At 45.8% G+C, this 26,245-nt stretch overlaps 1 protein-coding gene across 2 annotated transcripts in view; it reads left to right on the top strand.

Annotated features, from left to right (window-relative positions):
* SPTBN1 (spectrin beta, non-erythrocytic 1) overlaps positions 1–26,245 on the top strand; it is a 209,088-nt gene that overhangs the window by 81,053 nt on the left and 101,790 nt on the right. The window contains exon 1 of one of the 2 annotated variants that reach the window (XM_068964608.1): positions 13,791–13,930. The exons of the other annotated variant lie outside the window; for it this stretch is intronic. Within the exon in view, the coding sequence (XP_068820709.1) occupies positions 13,822–13,930 (109 nt within the window). The 5' untranslated portion in view covers positions 13,791–13,821. Of the gene's footprint in view, positions 1–13,790; positions 13,931–26,245 lie in introns of those variants that run through there. 2 annotated transcript variants of the gene reach the window in all.

Genomic DNA, 26,245 nt, shown 5'->3' with positions numbered 1-26,245 from the left:
AGACAGGGAAGCCTGGTGTGCTGCAGTGCATAGGGTCACAAAGAGTCCGACACAGGTTAGTGACTGAACAACAATAGGCCTCCAGTAGTGTGTGTGGGCTCCTGAGGAGTTAGCAGACTGCCTTCCTGTGGTTGCCAGGGTGAGTTAGGGCCTCTTTTCCCAGTGGTTTGTGTGTACACAATGAGATGTAGACTGTGTATTGATGATAGCAACCTTTGTCCTTCTCCAGGAAATATTAAATGCCATGTGACTCTGACTCAAGTCCTAGTCGCTTGTTAATTTTTTTTGTAAACTTTTTATGTTTGATGAGTCAGAAATGCAGGCTCTTATAGAGTGTTAACAAGACTTTATAATCACTTCAAATTACAGGCCCTTCTTCTTTGTAATGATTTTTGCCATTTGCCCGTCCATAATCTTACCTAGGCAGGATGGAGGACACTTTGATCAGTCAGAGCTGTGATCCATTGCTTCATAGGCCCTTTTTACACAAAAATTGTTCTTGACAGAAAACTATGGATGTACCCACACTAAGAGGGTATCAGTGAGTCTGAATATTTCAGGAGAGTTGATGATGGAGTATCACAAAACCTGAGGAGTAAGGAAAGCATTTCTGTTTAATATCTACCAAGGTGATCCTGTGCACCTGTGGGTCTGCTCATGGAGACACTCACCCACACCTATACCCACACCCAGATTGTGTAGGTGTGTGCCTGCCTGCTTAACTATGATATGTTGCCACTGATTCTTCCTAACGTAACAAAAACTGCTATTACAAATTTGTGATTTGGGGTTTCAACCTCAAAGAGGCTGACTGAAAAAAAACAATTTCATGAAAGTTGGGCATGTAGAGATCAGAAGGCCTGACATTAGGGGTAACTGGGGTAAATGGAAGTGACTCTGGAGGACTGTGTACGCAGACATGAGGCTTGGAGGCAATTTGAAGTCAATAAGTAATTTATTGGGACTTTTGTTGTAAAAATAGGAGTTGGCAGAATTCCCATCAGTTTTTTCTTTTTTTCCTTCTTAAGGGTTAAAGAGAGGACTTAAAGGAATCAGTGTGTTGGTTGATAGCATTTGAGAATGTTTTGTTCAAGTTTAGAGTCATAGGCACAGAACTTGGCCTTAGATCTGCTTTTATAGCTATGCCCAGTAGTGGATTCCCCTGGAGACTGTACCAGACCTTTTTAATTTTATTTTAAATTGTGGCTAAAAAAACTCATTACATAGAATTTACCATGTTAACCATTTTTAAGTGGACAGGTTAGTAGTGTTAACTGTATTAACATTGTCATGCAGCAAATCTCTAGAACATTTTTATCTTGCAAAACTGCCCATTAAACAACAGCTCCCAGGTTCCCCCTCCCCCAGCTCCTAGCAACCTCCATTCTACTTTCTGTTTCCTTGAGTCTGACTGCTCTAGATACCTCATGTAAGTGGAATCATACAATACCCATCTTTTATTTTTAACTTTTTTATTTTGTATTGGGGTATAGGGGATTGACAATGTCATGATAGTTTCAGGTGAACAGCAAAGGGACTCAGCCATATGTATACATGTATCCATTCACCTCCGTACTCCCCTTCCATCCAGGCTGCCACATAACATTGAGCAGAGTTCCAGGTACTGTAAGTACCCGTCTTTTTATGACTGGCTTATTGCATAATGTCCTTGTAATGACAGCATAATGTCCTTTAGGGTTCATCCATGTTGAAACATGTGAAGGATTTCCTTCTTTTTTAAGGCTGAATAGTATCCCGTTCAGAGAAGGCAGTGGCACCCCACTCCAGTACTCTTGCCTGGGGAATCCCATGGATGGAGGAGCCTGGTAGGCTGCAGTTCATGGGGTCGCTAAGAGTCGGACACAACTGAGCGACTTCACTTTCACTTTTCACTTTCATGCATTGAAGAAGGAAATGGCAACCCACTCCAGTGTTCTTGCATGGAGAGTCCCAAGGACAGGGGAGCCTGGTGGGCTTCGGTCTGTGGGGTCGCACAGACTGAAGCGACTTAGGAGCAGCAGTATCCCGTTGTATGTATATGCCACCTTTTCTTTATCCATTCACTCATTCATAGACATTTGGATTACTACCACCTCTTGGCTGCTCTGAATAATGCTGCAGTGAACATGGGTGTGCAGATATCACTTTGAGATTCTGCTTTCAGTTGTCTTGGGTAAACCCAGATTTGGGATTTCTGGATCATCTGTGATTCTATTTTTAATTATTTGAGAAGCAATCATACTGTTTTCCATAGCAGCTGCACCATTTTACATTCCCACTAGCAGTATACAAGGGTTCCAGTTTCTACCCATCCTTTATTGAAGCGTTTATTGTTATTAAGTTAAAGGTGCAGTGGGAAAAAGGTACCATCATGGTCACAATGCCTGGTTTTGCTGGTAGGTGGTAATTTAAAAGGGTGATAGAAATGGTAGCAAAAGATGAGTGGAGAGGTGGTTATAAGTGAGCATATTAGGTTTTAGAAAAGAACCTAGTCTCTCCCCTCTCTCTCATTCTTTACCTGTCATTGAAGTGCTGGCTATAGTGAAAAAATCCATTGGTCAGATTAAAAAAAAAAAAAAAAGCCTCGCGAGTAAACTGTTCCCCCTGAACATCATAAGAACAATAGAGGAAAGTCCAGTGAAGAAAACTGAGAGAAAGGGGGTCTTTGCACAACAGGCCTTGGGATTCAGGTTTTTGGTAGCTGACTGTGAGTCCAGGTCTCTACTAGGTTGGGAGGGTTGTATCAAAGAGGCCAGTACCATAGTCCAGGGCCTCCTTGTCTCTGCTGGTACAAGTTGGATATCAGAGAATACTCAGAAAGATATGGGCCATCTGCCACTTAGTACCAGCCTCTACTGAGGGCTTGGTGTTGGATGCTGGACAGGAGGCAGGTTGGATGCTGGAAGAGAGGTAGGAGACGGGATGAATGTGCCCTTTCTCTGATTTCAAGCCCTGGACTCACTTCCCTGACCACAAGGCACAAGAAATAACGTGCCACTTCCTTTGTCCTCAGCCCCTGATACCTTCAGGTTTTCCCTGGAAATGAAAGAACAGCAAAGATTCAGAAGGCGTGCTTTCTGATTGCTGGTGTGCAGTAACTACCTATGTCTCTGGGCATGCTGCTCTAGGCCTCGTTTTCCTTCTCTGTAAATAAGATGTTTGGCTCAGATGGGTGAATTCTGAGAAGGCCCTTTTTGACCCCTGTTTGGAGCTCTAGCTCTCATCCTCTTGTGAAAGATTAAGGTATGGACAAGGGAGTGTTACATAAGGTGGACAGGCCCTGCGGTTCACCATGGAGTGTCAGTTCCCTTCACAGAGCCCTGGCTGTGTTCTATGTTCAGGCTTCTGACATGACTATATCACTTTTGAGCAGTTGTTTCTTAGAGGATACTGGACTAGGTGTGGAGTGAAGATTATGTAAGACTCCCATCTTCCCTAAAACAGATCATGATGTATTTCCAAGAGCATTGTATCCATAGGACCCTGGAGATTTGCTGCTTCAGATCCATTGGTTTTTAGGGAGAACATTGTGAGCAGCCAAGGGACTCGAGTTGAGTCAGCAAGGCTGGTCAGCGTCAGTGGCTGAGACTGCAGCCCACTTTTCACTTCTGTGTAGCTGGTGCACTCTCCATTATTTTAATTAGGTAGATAAGACTGGTGCCTGGGAAGAGATAAGCAGTACTCTAGGGCAGCAGTAGCCCACGAAAGGTGCCAGGCAAGGGGGGCTGACAGTGCAGGTGTAGGGTTTCTGAGAAAGAGCCAGAATCCCAGCTAGGATAGTCTGGGAAGCCTTCCTGGAGGAGGGAAGGCTTCCTCCTGGAGGAGGTTTTGAGCTGGGCTTCAAGGATGGGTGGACTTCAGACAGAGGGAGAGGAGAGGGGAGGGCCAGGACTGGAGGCGTGGAGATGGGAAAGCCTGAGACAGGTGATGGGGCAGGGACTGGTCTGGCTGGAGCAGACAGACAGGTAGGAAGAGGGGATGGGGACTGACATTTAAGGGGCATCTGTCTGGTGTCAGGCACAGCATCTGGCCCTTTACCTATGCATCTCAGCATGCTGAGCAGGGGAATGACACCCTGACCAAGTGCTTGTTTGAGGAAGTCACTCCCCCGCCACTCCACACCATCTATACTTGGGACCCTGTCCTCCTTATAGTAAAAGTCAACTACACTTTGATTTGGTGGAAAAGTACATGGTTTCACCTGGGGAGAAAAAGAGCATGGGGAAGGATTGTTAGTTCCTGTAAAGAAGGTCTCCGAGGTAGTTGGTAGTATTTCATTCTTTCATCGTAGGCCTGGAGCCTGCCCCCTAGTTAATGGCAGCTGGCGGGCCTTGACACTACTGAGTGACTAGGTGGACCATGAATTATTCAGGGCCTGTGCCCAGTGGGTGGCTGCCTGACCAGGCCCTGTGGGAAGGAGGCTGTGCTATCTCCTTGAGGGATCAGCAGAGGCTCAGGTGCTGAGGATGAAGAATGACTGCTCCCTTAAAGTATTTCACGCTTCATCATGCTGGGGCTGTGAGCACTGTTCCATGGCCCTGCAACTGGGTTTTCGGGGCCTGTTTTTCCAAGAGCAAGACATCACGTTTCTGCACCCCCTCTCCCCCCGCAATTAATAAACACACTTACACTCGTGTTCGTATGGCACACGTTGGCAGAGATGTGGTGAGAAGCCACATTAAAACTGCTGACAGGATGGTGTGGCAGCAGAGCGCGTTTGGGTGGAAGGAAGCCCGCTCTGCTCTGTTCTTCTCTCAGCAGGGAGAAAAGTACTGTTGTTGGTCCATTCAGAGTGGTCCTCGCTGTGACTGTCACTAACCTGTTATGCATTACCACATCTTTGCATTTGGGTGTGTATGTGTGTGTTGTTTCCTCCACTAGGCTGAAAGTGCCTGCAGAGAAGAAATCACTTATAACACTGTAGGTCCCTCCAATGGCCGGAGCTGGGGACATGGGGGTGCCGAGAACTTGCTGGAGGGGTTAGCTTTTGCCCTCCCCAGACTAGGAGGGGCGGGGCCTGTGTCTTAAATGGAGTTTGCATCCCTACTCCCTTTCCCGCCTTTCCTCTCCAGGTGCCTGTTCAGCCTGCTGTATTCCTCTTATTACAGCCTGGTCTGTGTTAAGCTCCTGGAGAAGATAAACTGGGTGTGACTACCGGTGGGCAGGGTCCAAAGGCCTATGTTCACAAAGAATAGATTTCTATTTCCTCTTTTCCCGGGTCTTTCCCATGAGTTGTGCCACCAGGAAGCAGTGTCTTGTCACTGTCCCATCTGCCCCTTTGTGAAACACTGGCCTGATGGCTCTGAACACCTGTGTGTCAGCCTTTCCCCTCCAACTTAGAGGTGGGGAGCAGAACCAGAAATCCTGGGCAAGAGCAGGCCTGGCCCCAACTGCATTCCTCAGATGTTCTTTCCTTTGAACCACTCTACCTGTGTACAGGAGCCTTGGCTCTGCCTGGTGTTGTATATTCACAGGCATAGCAACACCTGTTTGCCAAAGGTGGGGCCTCTGGACTGGGGCATTCTTTTGCCTGTATGGGGAGGCTTTGCATGTACAGATAACAGATGAGATAAGAATGCAGGATTAGCTTTGGCTGGGCTAGAAGATTCAATAAACTGCATTCCTTCCTTCTCTGGGACCTTGAGTGCTTGTTACTGAGGGTAACTTGCCAGTTTTTCTCCTTCTTAGCAGACATGTTGGTCGTTTGTATTCAGTTCTGCTGTGACTCGTGAAACAAGAAACAGGAAAAGGATATAAATAAAAATTAGGTTTGCCTGCTTATTTCAGCCATATATAACTAGATGATTTTGTGGGAGGGTTGAGTGAGGTGTGTGTGTGTAAAGAGAGAGATCCATCCATCCATCCATCCATCATCTTCAAGGCACAGAGACAGCAGTTGTTGGGATGCAAAACACCTTTAGCCCTCCCTTTAATCTTTGTTCCAGTTACTCTTAGTCTTGAAGTATCATATCTGATGTGCGTGTGTGCTCACTCGTGTCTGACTCTTTGTGACTCCATGGACTGTAGCCTGCCAGGCTCCTCTATCCACGGAATTTTCCAGGGGAGAATACTGGAGTGGGTTGCCATTTCCCTCTCCAGGAGATTTTCCCGACCCAGAGATTGAACCCGCGTGTCTTGTGACTCCTGCATTGGCAGGTGGGTTCTTTACCACCGCACCACCCAGGAAGCATCAGCCCCACCTCAGATGAACATTGGCTTTTCTAAAAAGATAGGCCTTTTGTAACTTGTTTTATAGTGAGTACTGTGTTCTTGCTATCTCTGAGATATTATTACTTTGACTATAAAATATGATTTTGAATATGCCTTTCCCAGTGCATAATAGGGTGAGTTAAAGAAAAGGGAATGGGGTTTGTGAGTACTTCCCAGGTGGAGAACTGGTCTGCTCTTCCAAATTGCCCTTGTCCCCACATCCGAAGAGATTCCCAGCCCGAGAACAGTGGTTCCACATGGAACCTGCAGCGTCCTCCAGCTGGGAGCTTCTTGATGAAGAGCTGGGGCAGAATTAGTTTTGAGATTTCCTCCATGAGATGTTTAAAGACTATTACTCATAGCTGCTATGATGGCACTAAGATCTCTGAACATTTAACTCACTTAATTATACTCGGTGAGGTTGGTACCATTTTTGTGCCAGTTTTTCAGGCTCAGAGAATCACAACAGTTAGAAAGTGGCAGAGCCAGCTGCCTAGATTCCAAGTCTGTCTTTAACTACTTTTCCCTCCTCTAGCTTTGCATTTCCAAGCTCAGACCCAGACCCTCAGTGGGTGGTGTTCCAGGGGTAAGTGTGGGGGTGAGGGGAGGGGAAGTGCTGCTGACTGCTTCCAGCTGCCCAGGCCCTGAAAATGGAGACATTCTGGAGAGGCTGGCAGGCAGGGAGCGATGGCACAGAAATGCCAGTGTTACAGATGTGTCTGCCAGTGGGACTTTGTGAGAATTGCTCTTTGGAGTGGGAAGAGGAGGTTTCAGATAATTTCTTGTTTCGGGGTTTTAGCTGGATTATGGTTGTATGCTTGGTTGGTTGGTTGAGTTTTCTTCTAACTGAGGCCCTTTCGACTGAGAAAAGGAATGTTTTGGGATTTTTTTTTTTCCCCTCTGAGAGCAGCTGCTTGCAGAGCAGGCTGTGGGGAATAAGGGCAGCAGTAATAGGTAGTTATTGTGTGGGAGGCTCTCCAGGCATTATGTATGGAAATAGGAGAATGAAGACTGGAGGAGGTGGGCAGGAGGCTCCTGGAGGAAGGAGTGGCTGGACCAGAGAGGTAAGACAGACTGAGAATCAGGCAGATGAGACAGAAAGATAATATAATCTTCAACCTCACAGAGCAGTAGCATGATTGGGAGCTCACTGGTCTGTCTGGCCACACGCTTGGAAGAGGATTATTTTTGTAGTAGTATTTTGGTTTCCTGTAAAGAAACGCTTGGGAGAAATTGGCTGTGGTCGTCCAACTGTCAAGAGATTTGACAGCAGTGAACACGAAAGACAGATCTGGAAACCACAGAAGAAAGTGGCAGAGAATTTGGCAAAACAGTTTGTATGTGAAACCTTGTTCTTTTCTGTCGCTCCCTGTTTCTACCACTGCCTTCCCAGCTCTTTGGGTTGGCTTTTCAAGTCCTTGAATGTGTACAGATCCCATCACAGCTTAGCATTTTGGCCATCCTCCCCAGACATTTCAATCTCGCTAATGTTTAGATGTTCAGGAAATGAACACCCTGTGGTTTATACCCTGTCAAGCTTGCTGTGATGCAGGAAAAGCATTCCCTTTTTTTTTTTTTTTTCCTTTTGACCTCCCAGACTCCGTAAAGCCTTTTGGCACAACCAGAGGCTTAATCTCAACCCCCTTAGTGTTCTCACATGTTCCATGCTAAATCATACAGAATGTTAGTTACAGGTCCACCAATTATGAGAAAAGGAAGAAAAACAAGACCAAACAAAACCTGTTAAAAACAAGAGGACCCTCCAGGTGGCAACTCCTGTGTGAACCAGCAGAGAATGTGCCTGATCTGACCCAAACTGAGTGTTGTCTGGGCTTGTGGAGGCTGTCTTGGGTTTTAGGCTCACCTTAATACCATTTCCAGAGTCTCAGGGCTTCCCCCATGGCTCAGCAATAAAGATCCACTTGCCAATGCAGGAGGTGCAGGTTCAATCCCTGGGTCAGGAAGATCTCCCAGAGGAGGAAATGCAACCCACTCCAGTATTCTTGCCTGGGAAATCCCATGGACAGAGGAGCCTGGCAGGCTACAGTCTATGGAGTCACAAAGAGTTAAACATGACTTAGCAACTAAGCAACAACAACAGGATTTTTCTGGGAAGCGTAGACACCATTAGGAAGCTGATATTACACTCTGAACACCTAGGAGAAACAGCGCTAGACCAGTAGGTCTGCTGTCCAGGTGTGGCTCTGACTCAGCACCTGTGGGCCCTGGGCCCACTACATCTCTCTGAACCTTAGTTCTCTTGTCTGCAAAATGGACACCATACCTCCCATACTTGAGAAGATGCATGTGAAGGCTACAAGGTGCTATAATAATGTGATGTTGTTGTTTTTATGGCCACTCAGTCTATGTGGAGATTGAACCCAAATCACTCATACTTTTAGAACCAGGGGTTTTAATGACCATAGATTCCAGCCTGTTTGATTTGGGGGCGAGGATTGCAAGGTCCAGGGTTGTAAGGCACCCATGCAACTACTTAGCTCCTTGGGGGACCCTCAGGAGTTGAGGTGATCCTGAGTACCTGTCTGTGGACTTGAGTCTTTCCACCACACCCTAGCACTTCTGATTTGTGCTGTCTGCAGATAACCATAGCGACTGGGCTTTCCCTTTCTGTCATCACAAGGATAGCAGATACATGTTACTTGGGCTACAGTTGCTTTAGTCCCACAGCTGACTTGACCAGTTGTGTCCATTACACCTTGGAACTTTTTTTTTTTTCTTTTCTTGGCAGTGCCATAAGGCTTGCGGGTCTTAGTCCCCTGACCAGGGATCGAACCTGTGCCCTCAGTAGTGAAAATGCCGAGTTGTAATCACTGGACCACCAGGGAATTCTCACGCCTTGAAATCTTGATGCAACCTGTAGGCAGACGCAGCCAGTCTTCAGGGCTGGCCACATGTGTTGATATCCTTGGCATGGGGGAGGGACAGTAAATTTTTAAGTTAGAGAAAATTGTGGGGGATAGGCCAGAATGACAGGGGCTGTTTCTGTGGGCAGCTTGACTGTTGAGCGTTTTGAGCCCCCATCTGATGTTCCCATTCACATGCTGCATGGCTCTGCCATTGGTGTGTCCTCAGGATTCTTTTTCATAGGTCACTAAGATTAAACTCTGACTTGGACCCTTGATTTCTTGCTTTATCAAGTTAGAGTTGGGCAAAACGTGAAAGTGAAGTCGCTCAGTCGTGTCTGACTGTTTGCGACACCACGGACTGTAGCCGGCCAGTCTCCTCTGTGCATGGGATTTTCCAGGCAGGAATACTGGAGTGGGTAGCCATTCCCTTCTCCAGGGGATCTTCCTGACCCAGGGATCAAACCCGGGTCTCCCGTGTAGCAGGCTGAGTCTTTACCACCTGAGCCACCTTAAAGAGCCTTAGAGACGGGCAAGCTCCTGTAAAGCTCCTTTAAATTCCTCCTTTCCTTCTCAGAATGTCTCTAGCCCTCTGGCCTCTGAAGGTAAGGGGGCCTCCTCTTGACTAAGGCAGCCTGTCCACACCTGTGAGCCATTTCCCATCAGCTTTTTCCTGCCTGCACCAGCTCGAGGTTGAAGCGAAGGACATGCCAGCTGGACCGGCCCTAGAACCTTTTCCTAGTCCTGAAGCTCTCTTCCCTCATCTTGACTTCACCATAGCTACCTTCTTGTCCTCCATCTTCCCTCTTGTTCTCCAACTTCCTGTGGCCTCGTTTCAGCTCGTATTATCCCCGTGACCTAATTCACACACCAGACCACCTGTTCTCTGTTTCTTGCTCTTTCTGCAGCACATGCTGCCATCCGTCTGCCACCTTTCCTGCTTGAGTATCTCTTCCCTTCCCTGACTCCCTTGGTATCTCCACTGTTGATTCTCTTCCCTCCCAGACACCAGGTTTCCCCACAACTCCCTGCTCGGCCACTTGCCTCTTCTGCCCTTTCCTAGACCTCAGCTACTGCAGTCTCCACTCTGACTCTGTACATGGGCTTTATCTTCAGCTCTGTTTCCACATCCCTGACCGCATCTGGACGTATCACCCCGTGGAGCTGCAGCCTGTCTCGAAGTGTTCAACCCACCCTGCACACCATGGCCATCTCTAAAATCCCCAAAGCCTGAAGTTCAACCCTGACCTTTGAACCTCCCGAAGACTTTGAAGTCCTATAGGACTCGAGTTGGTTACCAAAGTCCTGTGGATTAACTCTTGCATCAGCCCATTCCTTTCTGCTCCTTTTGCCACATGCTAACTAGCCTTTTGACCTGGACAACTGCAGTGAACACCTAAGTGACCTTGCTGCCTTCGGTCTCTCTGCTTTCTATTCATTCTACCTACCGTTCCCTGCCAATTAATCATTCCTATAGCCCAACCCAGACCCTGTCCACCTCTGGTTCACAAATTTCTGTGGTTCCAAACCTGACTCTCTTGGCTTCTCTCTTGCCCTATGCTCGTTCCTTATGCTTAAGTTGAATGGCTGTGCCCGCTGGTGCAGTTCCTTCAGTGCAGTCGGTCCTTTACTTGGGCTGCTTCCTCCCCCAGCTAGGAGAGGGGCTTCCCCCTCATCTCATTCTGTAGAGGGTCTGCCTGTGCTTCACGATCTGGCCGGATGCCTGTCTCTCCTGGAGTTGTTCGTCCCCACCTCCCTAGGCAGATGTGCCCTTGTCTTCTGAACTCTAGTAGGTCCCCTGCCGACCCCACCTTCTGTTCTCCTGGTTTCTGACTATTGGCATACGTATCTGTCCCATTTCTTTTGGCCACCAGCTCTCCCAGTCATCTCTGACGCCTCCAAAAACACCAGGCAGCATGCCCTGCACACAGTTAGTGTCCAGAAGATACTGCATGGAATAAAGACTGAGTGCCTCTGGCCAGCCTTTCCCTTCTCCTCCCTGCTGAGGTGGAGGTGGTCACGTGAGCCATTAGGGTTGGGTCCTTTCTTCTTCCTTGGCCCCATCACACCAGACATTCTGTTTCGCCACATTTCACGTCTTGCCCCTAGGGGGTTATTTAACCCTGTCCTAGACTCAAAACCTTTCTAATATTTACACATGTTCACTCTGCCTGGCTTGTTTGAAGTCTGCTCTTTAGGATCAAATGTGGCTACAATAGTCCCAGCCGCCCCTTCTGCCACATCACATGTAACCTGGCTAATTAGAAAGCTTATTTTACCTAGTTCCCTATATCAGAGGGAACTGAAAGGGAGACTAAGTGTGGTGACTCATACTCTATTCGCTAAGTGGCTTAAAGATTTAAAATGTGTTGTAAATTGGCAAGCACTTTGCAGTCCCATTTTCTGTACCCATAGCAAGATACTTGAGAGACTTAACACATCACCAGTATATTTAATAGTGAAGAGGGGCCTGTTAGGAGGACATTTTCAGTTCTGCCCTCTGTAGCTTTGATGTGATACACAGGGGGGAAAATCAAGTTTGCAAAACGTACTCCTAATTGTGAATACTATGACCACTTTTAGGGCATTTTCACATCATTCCCTCAGTAATCTTGTGGGTAGGCATTAATCATCCCTGTCTGACAGTGGAGGTTTAGAAAGAATCCAGGGTTTCTTATAAGGTCATAAGTGATTAAGCGGCTTGGCCAGGACTAGAAACTCAAGTCTTCGGAATCCTCCTCAAGTGCTTCTTCCAAGATCCCACATTTTGCCACCTTGCTGTCAGTGTTTTGAACTGCAGCAAAGCGGCTTTAGAAAATGCTCTACCTCTTGGAGGAAGAATAGCTTCGAATCCTGGGCCTGGCTTTAGCATGCTGAGGGTTGACACTGGATGTATTAAAAACCCAGCAGTGTGGATGGGAGGAATGGGGGTTGTTCCAAGTTGAGCAGTTAGCTGGATGCAGGGTTTGTTTTAACTTGATCCCTGAATGGGATGTAGTTGCTTGAATTACAAGTGCCCTGGGGACTAAAGTAAACCTGTGGTGGAGGCCCACCTCTTTAGTGCAGATTGGAATCCTTTAGGAATGAAATTACCTTCTTCAGCAAGTATGGCTGCAAGGCTCCACGCTTGAAACCCTAAGTTTGTAATTTGTTGTCTGCCTGTAGTTACTGAAAAAGGGGGTGGCTGGGCGCGGGGTAATTAGGGTCAGTTATTTTCCAAGAACACGTTTTGATCACTGTTCTATGTTGGGGGCTTCCCTGGTGGCTCAGACAGTAAAGAATCTGCCTGCAATGCTGGAGACCCGGGTTCCATCCCTGCGTCAGGAAGATCCCCTGCAGAAGGGAATGGCAACCCACCCAAGTATTCTTGCCTGGAGAATTCCATGGACAGAGGAGCCTGGCGAGCGACAGCCCATGGGGTCGCAAAGAGTCGGACACGACTGAGCAACACAGACACAGCCATTTCCTATGTAGAGGATTTTACTTTGGGTTGAGATTGTTGGGAGAAGCCAGGGAGGAGAGTTTTAAATTCCTCAAGAACTCAAAAATTAAAAGGTTTCATTTTAAAAATCACAACAGGATTTGAGCGGGGTTTCTTTTATCTCCTCACTGGTTCCTCAGATCATCCAGGTCAGTGATCCCGGAGGTGTTTACCTGTGCACCTTTCTCCCACAATGCCTTGCAACACGGTGCTCCCAGAAATCTTGCGTCGTTACTGTTACGGGGCTGGTGTTACCCAGAGACCCTCCGCTTAACATGGCGCGCTGGCAGCAGAAGTCTGCCGAGAAGATCCTTCCGTGAGACTGAACTTACAGCGCTCCCCCCATCCCCTCGCTGTGTCCCTGTCCCGGAGCCCAGAGGGACTTGGTTTTGCTTTCACCCGCCGACACGGTCCCACCGCCGCGTGGTCGGCGCCCGCGCGCTGAAGACGCCGAGCGCCCAGGTGCGCGGTCCGCGTGGCCTCCTCAGACGCTGCCTAGTGGATGAGCCGCCGCGGCCGGGGACCTGCGGGCTCCTGACCCTCCAGGGTCGCCTTCTTTTCCTGTGATAGTAATCGGAGACCTTTCCGTTACGTGAGGCTCTCAACAAAAGACTGTAATTCCAGCAGCTTTGTTCGGGAAGGTACCACCGCGGCAGGCGCGTCCTGGACCGGCCTGCGGGTCGGCGGCCGGTGGGTGGGGGGCTGCGGCCCGCCGGCCTCCCCCGCGCCCCTCGTGGTACAGCCTGCGTTTCCTCTACAATGCTGTTATGCTAATCAGGTGACATCACCGCCCAGCGCACGGCGAGTGGCTCCTGATTAAATTACAAACCGGCGGCCGCCACGGGCAGCGGGGAGGAGGTGTGTGCGCTGCGCCGGCGAGCTCCCGGGCTCGGCGACTAGGGCATGCTCAGGATTGGCCGTATTTTTAAAAAATTTTAAGTGGGACTTGCGGCCTCCCTCCCTCCGCCCTCCCGCCCCTTCTCGGTAATTTATTTCAAGCCTAGGGCCAAGGGCCACAAAAGGAAGGAAAGCCACAGGAACTGGATGCGTGAGTGACCGGGCTAAGGTGGACTCTCCTGCGGCCAGCTTCCTATCAGATCACCCTGCTGGACTTTCACACCGGGATGGGGCTTGCCTAAGGTCCAGCCCTTTTTGCCGGGGCCGAGAGCCAGGCGTTGCGGAAGCCGCTGTGTGCTGAATGGGGGTAGGAGGGGGCCGGAGCGGGATTTCCACCGTTCAGCCCGCCAGGGCGTTACGCTGGGCATAATGGAATTGCAGAGGACGTCTAGCATCTCCGGGCCGCTGTCGCCGGCTTATACGGGGCAGGTGCCTTACAACTTCAACCAGCTGGAAGGGAGATTCAAGCAGCTCCAAGGTAAGCTCCGCACTCTAAGGCCGGGCCTGCCCTGGAGCCGTGCCTCCTGGGGTTCTGAAGCTTTATTTGTGCCATATGGTACGTGACCCTGCTGAAGCCCGGCGGCCGCACGCCCAGCCCCAGAGTCTCTGGTTGGCTGCAAGCAGCCCATGCACTGCTTAAAGGAGACGGTTTCTCACACTTGACTCCAGAGAAGCCACCATTTGGAGTCTCCCTCTCCAGTTTCCTTTGGGCTCTCTCGGTTGTCAGGTATCTACTTCCCACAGCACACACATTTTCTCCCTTTTTAACTGTCCTTGCATTTCAGTAGACCAATGCTAATAGACCTATTAGGTATGCAAGTATTTGATTCCAGGACGCCTGTATCTCCCAGTCTCCAGCCTCTTACCTCTGGGAAGCCTAAAGGTGTAAAGTGCACTGCTGGACACCCTGTAGCACAATGGCAAAGGGAAGGAGGGAGTGGTCTTTTTGTTCCTAAGCCTTGGGTAAATTACAGTTTTGATTCCGGAGCTTAATTTTAACTCTTTTGATGTTTTGTGTTGGGATAGAGCCTTCCCATCAATTTAGTGGGCTATGTAATTTATAATGAAAACCAGTTATTGTCATTCCTGCGCTATTGGGTTGGATTAGTTGGATCAATTGCAGGTTTCTTGGAGTCTTTATTAGTCTTGAACAGTTAAATGAATCTAATAGTTTACCACACATATTTTTATGGGGAGCACTTTGTGAGGGTGATGGGCCTGCAGCCTGCGGCTGGGGTGGGCCTTGCCCTTGGAGGTCCCTGCCCTGCCAGCAGGCCTGGCCGGCCGAGTCTCCTAGTTGATGCATGAAAAAGGATTCATAACTGAAAACAACTCCTTCCATTAGGAAGCCCCTGGAATCAGCAGTAGACTGGAAATGACTCTGGTGCTCTGAAAAGTAGCCTTTGCAGACCTCGTTTGTGTTTCTTATTTTAACTCCCCTCAGTGCCACAAATGTGGTTCCTGTGAGGAGGAGGAAGGAAGGAAGCAGCCCAGTCTTCCAATGTTTTCACTGGAAAGAGGGGGGAGGATGTATTTCATTCACAGGTTTATTTGTCTTGTGAAATAGTTGACAGTAATGACACTCTCCTGGAAAACAAGAGGCAGAACAGGACGTGATTTTAAACATTAGCTAGGCTATGCTGCATTCCTCCAGCAGTTAGCTAAGAGGAAGCTCCATCCCCCTTAGGGAACAGTTGTGGGTCTTTGCCTCCTTCCTCTACAGCTCTTCGAAGGTAGAACTTGCTTTTCGGTGCAAATTTAGCGGGGCCAGAGCTGGAACTTGCAGGTGGAAACTGGAGGAGTTGGGTGTGTCCGTTATCTTCTGGATGTGTGATCGCAGGCCCCAGTTTGAAGTTTGAGGTTCTGAGAATTCAGAACGCACCTTTTCTTCAAATGACCCTTTCTCCCCACTTCATTGTGTCACACTGCCCAGGAGAAAACACCACAAGGTGTCCTCAACTTGAAAACCTGTTGCTAAGGTCCAATCAACACCCTCCTGTAGTCTCACAGAACCGAGATGAAAATATAGAAGGTGTGAGGAGGAGTATGCCCACAGGGCCACCCATAACAAAAGACTGTTATTCTGAAAGGTTTGAGGACGGTTGTAAAACTGCTCTCTGAGAAGGGTGGAGCTAACACACAGGAAATGTCTTAAACTGCCCTCTCTGGAAAAGTAAAATTTAAAGTTAAAAAAAAAAATCACTGTGTCCCTTTGATAGTTTTTATCTCATAAGTGTTTCCCAAGGAAATTCCTTCAAAAGGGATGAGCTTCACATTTTGTGTGGTGATTTTTTTTTAATGACCTTTGTCCCCTAATTTAGTTCCAGATAGCTTTCTTATTTCTAAATATTGTGGTTTAGAAGTTGCACAAGTTTAGTGTTGGTATTTCTATAACAGCAAACCACCCGTGTTGAGGAACTGAGAAAGGGTGAATTAACTCCCAAGTGTGGTGAATCCCAGCAGAATTACGAACAGTTGGCACCGTCCTTTGTTCCAAGTGGGATTGATTGTATTTTAAGCAACTTGAGGAATTTTTTTGATAAAACTTTTCCCCATCCCCACCTGTATCCCCTGTGTGGTGTATATTACTAGTTTTTTAGTATTTGTAGTTCTTCCTATCATCACATCTTTGATAACATAGATTTTGTCTGCTGATTTAATTTTGTGCATGCCTATTAAGCAACCTTTTCCCTCTTTTTAATCCTTCCTAGTACTTCCAACCCAATACTAGCAAACAGTGCCTCTGAATCGGTATTGATTTTTTTTTTCAGTGCCTCTTGTACTAACTTATTCATTTAGCATCTATACCTGAGAGTCCTGTGATTTTGTAGGAGATATTTCTGCATTTTTGTTGATTTCAAATACTTTTACACTGGATCCTAAAAAATCTCAGGAGGGACTGACTTTTGATGTTCTTTCATAGGGAAATACAGTGTTATAAAATGAGCCTGGTCTTTTAGATAAAATAGTTTATAGAGATTTATCATAAGTAAATAAGTATGATTAGAAACAAAACCTCACTGACTTAATAAGGGACTGAGATCTCTTTCACACTGATGCTCCTGACAAAGGCAGGACCTTCCACCTGTAATGGCTTCAGACATTAACCACCAACACCCAGCACACACCTGACAGGTATACCCCAGCACACTGAGATCTCTTTCGAATTTTTCACCTATAAGATCAAGTTACCACCTTACTCAGAATTTGTTCATGTAGCTTATACAGTTGGATTTGTTGTTTTGTTTTTCTTTGTTAAGTAAGAGAGGACTGCTGAAACACAACAAAACTCAACCTCACATGTTTTTAAAAATGTGTTCGTAGTAACAGAGAAGTTCATGATGATACCTTTTCTCCAGTTTCACATCAGCTAGCTTCCCTTCTTATCAGCTGGATACTCCCCTACTCAGAACCTGTCTTGCCTGCCTCTTGCATAAATTAAATTCCAGGTTCCTTAGCCTGGCATTCAGGACCTTCCTCCAAATGGCCCCAGACCACGAAATTCCTATACCAGCTCTTACATTCCTACCGAATAAGTCTTCCAGGTGGGCAGCCTGCAACTCTTCATGAAACCCAGCCCTGGGTTTTGCCTTCATCATCTACCTTCTTGCCTCAAAGTCCCCATCCTTCCATTTTACCAATAGAAATCCTTCCTACAGTTTTGTTTTTTAAGACTCTGCTTACATTCTTTTATTCCAGAAAGCTTCTCCTTGTCTCCTCTTATGAGTTGGTGGGGAAAAGATTTCATGGAGTGCTCACCACGCATTCAGTTCAGTTCAGTCGCTCGTCACCATACATTAGATGCGTTAGTAGGAACTTTGTCTATATCTCATCTTGTGTGCACACCTGTAAGGTTTTTTTTAAAAATTGAAGTACAGTTGATGTACCGTATAAGTCAGTCGTGTTTGACTCTTTGCGACCCCATGGACTGTGTAGTCCATGGAATTCTCCAGGCCAGAATACTGGAGTGGGTAGCCTTTCCCTTCTCCAGGGGATCTTCCCAACCCAGAGATCAAACCCCGGTTTCCCGCATTGCAGGCAGATTGTTTACCAGCTGAGCCACAAGGGAACCCCAGTATATAAGTTACAAGTGTGTATAGTGTAGTGATTTGCAACTTTTAAAGGTTATACTCCAGTTATAATTACTATGAAATATTGGTTTTGTTTTCTGTGTGTTACAATATATCACACAGTAATATAGGCAATATAGGGATAAGGCTTATCCCTTCATCCTTTATCCCTATATTGCCCATCCCTCTGAGGTTTTAAAGATAGAGTGAAATTGCTTGTTCCAGGTCCCAGGCCGTAGTAAGCTCAGGCTGCATATTGTTATTCTCCAACTTTCTCCTCCCAGACTTCTAGATACTTAGATAAATTAATACTTAATTTCTGCAAAAAGAAGAGACAAGGTGGCCTTGTGAAGTGCTTCCCTCTTCTTCCTACCTGCCTGCCCCCCTCAGAGCACTGATCCTATCAGTTCTGGCTGTGGAGTTGCAATGAAGACAGAATCTAGTTGAAAAACATCAAAATGAACTTTTTTCTACCTTCTTCGCATCCTGACCCTGATGTCCAGCATCTGATGTTTCTGGAGAAGGTATTTTCTCTTAGCTGTCTTGGTTTCGTGAATTCTTCCAACTGTCTAGAAGGAGAAATGGAGAAATTCTCCACCTGTCTTCTTTGGGACGTAGTGGGACGTAGAGGGAGTTGCAGGTCATTGGAATGCGTTACTCTCAAGTCTATTACATGCTATCTCAGGGTTGCCTCCTTGAATTTCTTCATCTTTTGGTGCTGATTTCTAAACTGCTAGGGAGAGAATATTGCTGATTTTTATACCCAAGGGTCATGAGGAAAATGCATTCTTAAGTTTTTAAAAAGAACTTTACCAGTTTGTTACGGTACCTGGATGTTTGTCTTGTATAATTTCATAAAGCTTATAGAGAGATGATTGCTAGGTTTACATCTGCTTGCCATGAAGAAAACTTTTAATTTCTTAGATATAAAGTAATAGCCTTCAAATACTTCCTGTTGTGACAGTGGAAAGAGTCAGTGACAAATGATAACCCTGATCAAATGATAACCCTGGTAGGCAGGGTGGGTGGGTGGTTGGGGAGCAGCAAAGATTTATAAGGATATTTCTGTGTTTACTGACAGCATAAAAGATTGGGGTTTTGGTCTGGATACCTTCCAATACTGTACTATAATACTACAGATTTTCTAAGCCCAGATAACTATGTGGGACAAGTCATCAGTTAAAATTATTTTCACCAGTTTGCCAGAGTTTCAGCTTAAAATTTAGAAGTTCCTAACCGATTCGTAAATTTGAATCCTTTTTAAGTGATGTGCTACTACTAATTATTAATATTTATAGCACTTTAATATGTACCATCTTGCTTAATTAACTAAATGAGATTATTCAGAGTACCCAGCATGGGATCTAGTACTTTGTTCTAAATAAGTGGGCAGTTCCTTGGTACTAATAATAATCCTGTGGGGTATTCTCTTCCTTTTTATAAAGAAACTGATAATGGGTTAATCAACCAGTATGACGCTGCCTTTCCCAGAATCCAGGTTTTCTGTTTGTTTATATTTTAATTGAAGTATAATTGCTTTACGTAGAATCCAGGTTTTCTGACTCCCAAGAACGTCTCCTCTTATAGGACCACGCTGCTGCTGCTGCTGAGTCACTTCAGTCGTGTCTGACTCTGTGCGACCCCATAGACGGCAGCCCACCAGGCTCCCCCATCCCTGGGATTCTCCAGGCAAGAACACTGGAGTGTGCCATTTCCTTCTCCAATGCATGAAAGTGAAAAGTGAAAGTGAAGTCGCTCAGTCATATCCGACTTTTAGTGACACCATTGCCTGCAGCCTACCAGGCTCCTCCGTCTATGGGATTTTCCAGGCAAGAGTACTGGAGTGGGGTGCCATTGCCTTCTTTGTGAATACGTTCTGGTGGCATGGAAAATTAACAAGCCCAGAACCGCTCAGATTTCTGAACATGTGACACCCTCAAATTTTGATGAGCTTGAAACACTGATTCTTTTAGCTTAAGTCCAGTGTTTGACTGGGATGACTGTTAAAAGGACTCTTGGAAACTAGTTAGGAAAAAGAGGAGGGACACAGATATTCCCTCTGAGGAAAAGATGCCACTTCTCTTAAGGGAGTGAAAGAATGGGACTGTAAACATTGTGACTCAAGGAAGCTTTTTGGGTGACTGTTGTCAAGTTCTCTCCTCTTAGACTTTGAACCTAGAAAGGGGTTTGTCTATAGCCCCACTGCCTCCTGCTCTGTGTTCATCTTTCTGTGGTTTCCTTATGCCCAGCTGGCCCCATGCAGCTGCCCTAGCCTCCCCAGAGGCAGGCTCTGATAAGAGATCTCCCTGCACAAACATGTGAGATTTGACTCAAGCCAGCCTCCCCACCTCCAGCTTTTCCTACCCCTTGCTCCACAGTATTTACGATTCCCTAAAATTCCCCTGTATTTTCCTGGTTTTGAGACCCTGCTCACCTGGTCTCTTCCCCTAAGAATTATTTATGTCAGGATCTTTTTTTTTTTTTTTTTGAGGTTCCATTCAGATGCCACTAAATTCTAAGTATTCCTCAAGGGAGAGGTGATCAGAATCTCTCCTTGGGTTCTTTTACTTTAAGATTTGAAGTCTAAGTACTTGGTCATTCTTTTGGGATTTTCACATCCTGCCTTTGGTTACAGTTTGAGAATCTGCCTCTGCTTGCTTTACATTTCATGAAGCCTGGGCGGGTAAAGATGAAAGTCTGATACAGCCTGTCTTACCGTAGCAGTCACTAAGTATTTGTTAAAGGAATAAATGAATGAAGGTAGTATTATGAACTGTGTTATGGGAATGGTTCTCGAAATGAGGTTCCTAGACCAGCAGCAGCATCATGACCTGAGAACTTGCTAGAAATGTAAATTCTCAGGCCCTGCTTCTGACCTAGTGAACCAGAAACTCTCAGGGTGGGGCCTGTACATAGGAGTTTTTTAAAATTATTATTCAGTTCAGTTCAGTCACTCAGTCGTGTCCGACTCTCTGCGACCCCATGAACCGCAGCACGCCAGGCCTCCCTGTCCATCACCAACTCCTGGAGTCCACCCAAACCCATGTCCGTCGAGTCGATGATGCAATCAATCCAACCATCTCATCCTCGTCTTCCCCTTCTCCTCCTGCCCCAACTCCCTCGCAGCATCAGGGTCTTTTCCAGTGAGTCAGCTCTTCGCACCTGGTGGCCAAAGTATTAGAGTTTCAGCCTCAACATCAGTCCTTCCAATGAACACCCAGGAGTGATCTCCTTTAGGATGGACTGGTTGGATTTCCTTGCCATCCAAGAAACTCTCAAGAGTCTTTTCCAACACCACAGTTAAAAAGCATCAATTCTTCAGCGCTCAGCTTTGTTTATAGCCAACTCTCACATCCATACATGACCACTGGAAAAAGTATAGCCTTGACTAGATGGACCTTTGTTGGCAAAGTAATGTCTCTGCTTTTTAATATGCTGTCTAGGTTGGTCATAACTTTCCTTCCAAGGAGTAAGCATCTTCTAATTTCATTGCTGCAGTCGCCATTGCTGCAGTGATTTTGGAGCCCAGAAAAATAAAGTCAGCCACTGTTTCCGCTGTTTCCCCATCTGTCTGCCATGAAGTGATGGGACCGGATGCCATGATCTTAGTTTTCTGAATGTTGAGCTGTAAGCCAACTTTTTCACTCTCCTCTTTCACTTTGATCAAGAGGCTGTTTAGTTCCTCTTCACTTTCTGCCATAAGGGTGGTGTCATCTGTATATCTGAGGTTATTGATACTTCTCCCGGCAATCTTGATTCCAGCTTGTGCTTCCTCCAGCCCAGCGTTTCTCATGATGTACTCTGCATTATTAATTTATTTTTAATTGAAGGACAATTGCTTTACAATATTGTGTTGGTTTCTGCTATACACCAACATAAATCAGCCATAGGTATACATATGTCTCCTCTTTCTTGAACCTCTCTCCCACTTCCCACCCCTTCCCATCCCTCTAGGTTGTTACAGAACCCCGATTTGAGTTCCCTGAGTCATACAGCAAATTCCATGTAAAATACACTACCATACGTTCATAGGTTTTTAACTAGCCTGCCAGGGGACTGTGATGCACATTCAGGTTTGAGAAACACTTTCTTACTAGATCACGTGTGCCCTCTTTGCAGTTTGGGAGTGGAAGGGTTTGGGAAGAATAGACTGCATGATTTGTTCCCAGATAGCAGTAAATATTGTTATCTGATTTATTACTAAAGAATGAAGAGTTGGGGGAAAGTATGTTTTAGAACAAAATTGTATAGTAGCGGAAAAGTGTTTAGTTAGTCAGGAATGAGCTCAACCCGGCTCAACTAGAGGAGCCGTTTAGCATCCGCAGGCCTCGGCCACCTCATGACTGCCAAACGGGTTCAATCATCTATCAGGGCTTCAGTTTTCAGGGAACCAGAGCTTCACAGCCATTCATCTGTTCCTTCTAGATTCACACTTATGCACATTACCAAAAATACGCCAGGTAGATCCCAGCTGTTTTTAGATCTTAGTGCCTGGGCTTCCCTTGTGGTTCAGCTGGTAAAGAATCCACCTGCAATGCAGGGAGACCTGGGTTCTATCCCTGGGTTGGAATGATCCCTTGGAGAAGGGAAGGGCTATCCACGCCAGTATTCTGACCTAGAGAATTCCATGGACTCGATAGTCCATGGGGCCGCAAAGAGTCGGATACGACTGAGCAGCTTTCACTTCACTTCTTTATTCCTTTTGCCTGACAAGCTTCTATCAACTCCTTGAAGCCTCAGCTATGAAAAACTAATATTGGAGGGAGATAAGTGATAGAGGCATTGTAATGCCTTTTTGCACTTCAGTATTTTTTGCTTAATTGGCTTAATTAAAAATCTGGCAGTTGTTTGTATATTATGGGTGCAAAGGACTTGTCGTTTAAAAGCAAAGTTGTTGTTTAGTTGCTAAATCGTGATTGACTCTTTTGTGACCCCATGGACTGTCGCCTGCCAGGTTCCTCTGTCCATGGTATTATTCTCCAGGCAAGAATACTGGAGTGGGTTGCCATGCCCTTCTCCACGGGATCTTCTCAACCCAGGGATTGAACCCGCGTCTCCTGCATTGGTAGGTGTGTTCTTTACCACTGAGCCACCAGGCAAGCCCATAAAAGGCCAGTAGTTGGTTACTAATCTAAGCTTTTTTAAAGCAAGAAGACTCCTAAGAAGTAAAATGATAAAACTGATTTAAATAACAGGGCTTGCTTTTGGTTCTGTTTATTTATGTATAATAGTTACTGATTGCCTGCTTTTCAGTAAACAACTGTTCTCTGATTAGGAAGGCTGTAAGTGTGGTTCAGCTATGCTGGAAATGCTGGCTGAGCTGACTGATGAGTAGAAGCAAGTGGAGGAATAAACACGTTCCAGGTGAGAGCCCAGGTAGGCAGAGCTCAGAGTACAGAGAGAGGAAGGGTTGTTAAGAGGGGTTCTAGAGGCCAGAGGATGCATGGTGCTGTCAGGCACGTCTGGGAGCTGGGGAGTCCAGTCAGTGGGAGACGGCTGAAGGATTTTAAGTGAGTGACTTGTTCAGATGATTTCTTTCTCCTTAAGGGAAAGCTGGTCTGCTTCCTGAGTGTAATAATTGTCTTGGAGGGTGGGTGATGGTCAGGTGAGGATGTCGGAAATCCCTTAAGCTATTGCATTTGCTGTGAGGAGAAAGAGGAACAACGTAACCTCCTTGAATTTTGAACTGCAAGGTATTAAGAACCTTGTTACTCAGTGTGTTCTGTAGATGGGAATTTGTTAGAAATGCAGAATCTCAGGCTCACACCTCAAACTCACTGAGTCATAATTTCATTTTAACAAAATCCCCAAGTGGTTTGTAGGCACAGCCAAGTCTTCTAAGAAGCACTGCCTTGGAAATAAACTCTGCCTGCTCCTCTAGCCCTTGAGCTGGGAAGGAGATGGCCTAAAGAGGCTATGACCCCTCTAAGGTTTAACGTTTGTGTTTCATACAGAGTCTGCTTTAAAGGAAGGAGTTTTGGGGGTGTGTGTTTTAAGTAAACTGGATTATTTCACCTGTAAAAATAATACAGTATCTAGATGAATAATAGTTAATTAAAGTAATTATTATTACCCTAGGAGATTACAGGGCTTTAAAGCATGGTTGGTTAATTCCTAGCTTTGTAAATCTTCGTAGAATTTGGCTAGGATTCTCTTACTTGATAATCCTGCAGTTCTAGACATTTGTGAGATTTTTAAAAAAAACCTGCAAGTTTCTTTTCATTTATCTATTTGGTGTTAATGGAGAATTAAAAAAATACCCTGGGCTACTTTCTCTAAGTTCTTCCAAAATTTCAACATGGTGTCCTGGGAAGTAGAGGCTTATTAAGTCCATTCTTGCTTCATGACTTAAACCTTTTATATACTTTTAAACTATTTTTTTAAGCAAAAAAATCCCCTTTTTCCCACACTCCATCTTAATAAAATAATCCTAATTAAATGAATGTTGGTGTTCTTACAGTTGGTTAGACTTCAGTCCAGTTTCATGTATATCAGACTTACCCAGCAGTGCCTTTAGGTTTTGGTGTTAAAGTGGATTTGAAATACATTAAATATCTGTTACTTGAGAAGTGCTCATTTCCTGTGAGCCTGCAGGTGAAACTTTAAAATGACTGGTTATTGATTAGGTAGGGGAGAAAAAGCACCTGCTGAAGCTTGTCGGCCAGAATTTTTCCCTCTTAAAAGAAAGAAAAGGGGTGGGGAGAAAAGTGACTTCTGTTCTTGACTGGCTTCCGTCCAGAACCTTTGTGACCAGGGGAAGGGGCGTGGGTTCTGAGAGAGTAGTAGTCAGGAGGTGACTCAGATGGTGTTCTTTCAAAGGCAAGGTTGAAAGTTATTAATAGACAAAGCTTAAATGTTTAGCTGTTGTTTGTATTACTTCAGAAACTTTTTTTATATTTATTATTTCATAGCCATATTAGGTCACCTCCAAAAGGAATACAAATGAAAGAATAATGCTGCAGTCCCAACAGATCTTAACTTTCTGAGAGTTCTTAGCTACATACAATTTAATACTGTTATAGTCATTATGTTTTGATTTTTTACTTAGCATTATATCATACACATTTCATATGTGATTATTTCTATGCCTCTTGCCAAATTGCTTTCCAAACCAGGGCAGTTTATCTAACAACCTGAGCCTGCTGTCTCTGCTATGGGGTGGGGTTAATACAAGTTCTTTGTAACAGGATTGTAGAAAGAATAAGGGAGATTGTCCATGGAAACTGTCCTGGCACATAGTGGGCCCTCAGTAGTCAAAGACAGCTTTTATTATTACAGGTCTAGGTGGAAAGGCTAAACAGTACCCAGCAGGGGCGAGTCTTTTGAACTTGAGTGCCTCAACCCCCACCCCCGAAACCTGCTCTGGGTGTGGCTTCCTTTACCAGGTTTAGAAAAGTGTCAAGTTTGCCTGAAAATGCACCCATCCGAAACACGGCCTTTTATGTTCCCTTTTAGAAAGTACACAGGGTTGGCAGCAGTCTCTAGGACCTGATGACTTTTGATGTAGGTTGAAGACACAGTAGTGGGGCCTCTTCCAAGTTCATAAAAAGTATGCGGGGCAGCTAATGCTGTGGCCAGAGTATCCCCCCCATCGTCAGAAGAGACTGCTGTTGCCAAACTCACATTAACCGCCCTCTGTGGATTGTTGAATACCTCTTCTGTGTTTGCTTTTGAAAGGCCTTTCTTAGCCTTTCTCTCTCTCTCCCCCAACCTTGTTTTCAAGCAGCACAGGACCTTTAAGTCGCAAATCCAGTAATCACACACAGTAGCATGGAGACACAGGCTGGCCTATATTTGGTCTCACAAAGGCCCTATGAAAGCTCTGGACTTAAAGTCTTTTTTTAATGCTTAAATGATGCAAGTGGAAAGTTAATTTGAGGATCACTGAGGCACGCTTCATTCATGAAGAATGTGAGCAAAACATAAAAAGTCTGGAGGCTCTGTTCTTCTCCTGTGGCAAGGAAATTACATAGGCTGTGTCATTACTTGGGTGAATTTTACCCCCCCGCTGAGGGTGCAGTTGTGTTGGAATTTTGGAATGAGAGCTGTGGGTTTAAGCACAGCCAGTTGCAGGAGTGTATGTGTGTGTGTGCATGTGTGTGTGTGTGTGTGTGTTGCCTGAAATCCTTTGGAACGAGAGCTGTGGGTTTAAGCACAAACAGTTGCAGGAGTGTGTGTGTGTGTGTGTGTGTGTGTGTGTGTGTGTGTGTGTGTGTGTGTTGCCTGAAATCCTTATGCAAACCATAGACATTTTGGCCACACTGACAGGCAAAAATGGTGGTTATCCCTTGGAATGTGGCCTTGGCATTTTGAATTAGGTTTTCTTTTTTCCTTTTTTTAAAGAGGAACTTTGAAGGTCTGTTTTAAAGTGGATGGAGCCTTTGAAAATCTGCCTAGTCTGTTTGAACTGTTAAATGCCAGTGAGTTTCTGTACATTGCTAGCTTGAATGTATAGTAGTTGAGAGGTGAATACAACTTGAGTGCAAAGTATGTTTTTGGTGCTTGAAACATACTTTTCCTGATTCCTGTTGAGGGAGACGTTTATTCCTACAGAGGTTTAAACGACTTGCAATAAGAAAAATCCGGCCTTATAGTGGTAGAGGGAGATTGCGTGTTATCTGCGAACAGCTGCCAAGCAGATGAGATCCCAGCTGCACTCGGCCTGTGGTGGAGGGTGGGTAGCAGCAGCCAGGGAGAGCGCTCAGGGGAAGTGGTCAGAACCT

This window comes from Capricornis sumatraensis, chromosome 1, assembly GCF_032405125.1.
Source record: "Capricornis sumatraensis isolate serow.1 chromosome 1, serow.2, whole genome shotgun sequence".
NCBI lineage: Eukaryota > Metazoa > Chordata > Mammalia > Artiodactyla > Bovidae > Capricornis > Capricornis sumatraensis.
Note: the sequence above shows the minus strand (reverse complement) of the source record. Positions and strands in the feature narration are given on the sequence as shown.